We start from the raw sequence: 3,001 nt of genomic DNA on the forward strand, positions 1-3,001 counted from the left end.
ATCTAAAAAATTAATACAAAAGCTACATAAGTAATTTGTTCAAATCATAACAGAAAACTTACCCAAGTAAAATTATATTTTAAATCTAACAATATATTTTTAAATAAGTACATTATAGTGAAGGAAGAAATCTTTTTTAAAAGAGGAAAGTAAATTAAATCTTCTAAATAAAATATTAGCAATATTAGATATTTTCATGACATATTTCTCCTTAAAGTTGAGACAAGATGAATATTGATTATAAGCATAAACAAAACAACTTCATAAATAACATGAAGAGGGAAAAATCTTCGTCTGTGAATTACACACAAAGAAACAGAGCCAAGTCCTTTAGTAATAAAGTCCTCCTTGATTCCAACTATCCAAAAAGAAAGCCGGCTATTCCAAAAACCTTCTAGAAAAGGATGGTCTAGAATCATCACTGTCAAAATATTTCACCAAAGTATAAATGCAACAAAAAAACAGAACAAGAGAGTGACAGAGCATGAGAGAGTGAGAGAGATCTCGATGAATTGTGTGAGAAAGAAACAGAGACAGCTAAAGAGCTGAAATCAGAATATGCCATAGGTGAATAGCAAAGGAGAAAATCTACACATGACTGCAAGATACTGTTGCCTTGTTTCCTCCACCCTGCTCACTTCATTTAGGCAGATTTAGTCGCCAAATTAATCCCTAAATTATTTACATACAGTCACATGTCATAAGTTTCCAAAAACATCATTCTCACAAATTTAGAGGATTAACTGCTACAAGAAGTCTTATAAGATTTTTTTTTACTTCAGGATAACTTTTTAAAATATAATAGAATCAAAATATTTTAATGTCCTCTTTTTAAAAGGATTTTAAAGTATCCAAACATGATTATTATGATTACGTGTTTAGTGCACAGGCAAAAACATTCTTGAGTGAACACAGGAAAGATAAGAAAATATTGCCCTTGGATAACTCAGAGTTTTCAGGAGTAAGGAGTTACTTAGTCATCTAAACAGCATATTTAATACAAACACATATCTGAATTCTTTTAATATAAAACATATATACTATTTAAACACAACATTAAGAAGTATTCTCTATTAAAGCAGAATTACAAGCTTAAAAGCCCACAACTCCACTTCTGACACAGCTGCAGATGCAGAGAACAGTCATCTACAACCCAGATAAAAGTGAAAACCAAGCTCTCCACGGCGTAAGTATAACTGAGAAGGAGGGCAAAGGCATGAGAACAACGGAGACTTCAGGAATACCCACAGAAGAAAGCTAAGCCAGAAACATAACAAAGGCGGCACAGTCAGCCAGGAAGGGATCTGGGAAGAAGGATGCCATGAAAACCAAGAGAGAAAAGGACTTCAAGAAAAAGCCAGCAAAGGCAGAGGCTAAAGTGAGATCAAAGAGGATGAAGATAAATCAAAACCACAGCAGAAAGTGAATGGCCATATTGAATTGGTTAAGATTACCTATTTCCATCTCAACTGACAGAACTAAGTTTATCTTTGGGGGAGGTGGGGAAGGGGAATGGACACTTGGAGGAAAACAGACTTTAGTTATCATTCTTGCTGTTTGTAGTCCAAGACCAACAAAAGAGGAACTCTTTTCTGAATGATTTTTTTCTTAAGGACTACACTCACCAAACTGTGGAGCAGGCAAGATTCTAGCTGCTCGAATTGGGCCATGTCGAACAGAGAAGAGCTCCTGTGCTTCCCCACTGATCTGCATAAAAGAAGAAAGAAAATATTTCAGTGGGAAAATGCAGGTCACAACAGTATTATATAGAAACAAGATCTTCTAAATTTTATAACAATATTTTGTCTGAAATATATATACATACATATACACATACACCCACACACATTTATTGTTGATCATACACATTAAGTATATTCACATCTTAAATTACTGCAAATAATTTTAGAAAACTGTAAGAACATACACTTGATATGAACAGAAGAAAAAAGGTCTGTTCTGGAAGTCTATAATTTTTATCTTATTAAACCATTAGAAATTTGTACAGTTCCTGCACAACTGCTTTCTCTTTGAGAACCAAACTTTAATACTACTATGAAAATCTCAAATATTGTATCAACTTTAACAAATATATTGTAAATGAGAAAAAGCAATACATACTGCAAAGAAGACTTAAGTGAAATATGAATAAATTAGGTATACTTATGGTTAGGCAACTAATTGTCCGTTAACCTTGAGTAAATCATTTAACCTCAGTAAGCCTATATTCTTTGGCAATCATAAAATGAAAAGAAAAACCTGCTAAAAAGGCCTCCAGGATACTTCTAATTTCAATATTCCGTGAACAAAAAATTGTGTATATAACTTTAAAAGTCATCATTTTATTAGACACATAAATAAACAGATAGCTTAAACACTGTATGAATATCCAAGTATTTTGAGTCATTCACTCTATTATTTCAAATGGTAAAGGGTATGTTCAGGACATTTTTGGGGGGATAAAATTTTTTTAAAAAGAAGAATAAAAGGTAAAGGGGCATGGTAATATGTGTCAAGTATGAAAACAACTGCTTTTCAAACTGCTGATTGAAGCACTGAGCAGATTAAATTATAGTTAAGAATAGCTTTCCTATTTCCATCTCAACTGACGGAACTAAGGGTTTATCTCTGGGGGAGCTGAGGGAGTGGAACGGACAGATTAAATTACTGTACATGGTTCTGTAGTTCTTAAAACATTTTCATAATTGCCTAGTGTTTGATGAAATATGCAATATCAGAGAAAACGGCAAACATTATAAAACTAGTTCGAGATACAAAAGAACTTACAACCAATGTAATAAAGATATAAATTCAATAGAGGAAACATACTGATGTTATTTTTTTTAATAGGCCTGCCATACAATCAGTTTAAAATATCAAAGATGTATATATTATAAAGTAAAAAGTGTATAAATCTTACAATATTACTATAAATCTCCAGAGCTTTTAGAGTGACTACTTTTTAGATTTTTCAGTTTCTATCTGAATTTAAGAGCTGCAA

The 3,001-nt window shown here is 32.3% G+C and overlaps 1 protein-coding gene across 7 annotated transcripts in view; it reads right to left on the reverse strand.

Annotated features, from left to right (window-relative positions):
* BCAS3 (BCAS3 microtubule associated cell migration factor) overlaps nucleotides 1–3,001 on the reverse strand; it is a 679,070-nt gene that overhangs the window by 611,067 nt on the left and 65,002 nt on the right. For all 7 annotated transcript variants that reach the window (XM_017539912.2, XM_017539911.2, XM_017539919.2 and 4 more), the window contains exon 6: nucleotides 1,626–1,707. In XM_017539912.2, coding sequence (XP_017395401.1) covers nucleotides 1,626–1,707 — 82 coding nt within the window. The remainder of the gene's footprint in view (nucleotides 1–1,625; nucleotides 1,708–3,001) is intronic.

The sequence above is a fragment of the Cebus imitator genome, unplaced genomic scaffold (genome assembly GCF_001604975.1).
Source record: "Cebus imitator isolate Cc_AM_T3 unplaced genomic scaffold, Cebus_imitator-1.0 Scaffold121, whole genome shotgun sequence".
NCBI lineage: Eukaryota > Metazoa > Chordata > Mammalia > Primates > Cebidae > Cebus > Cebus imitator.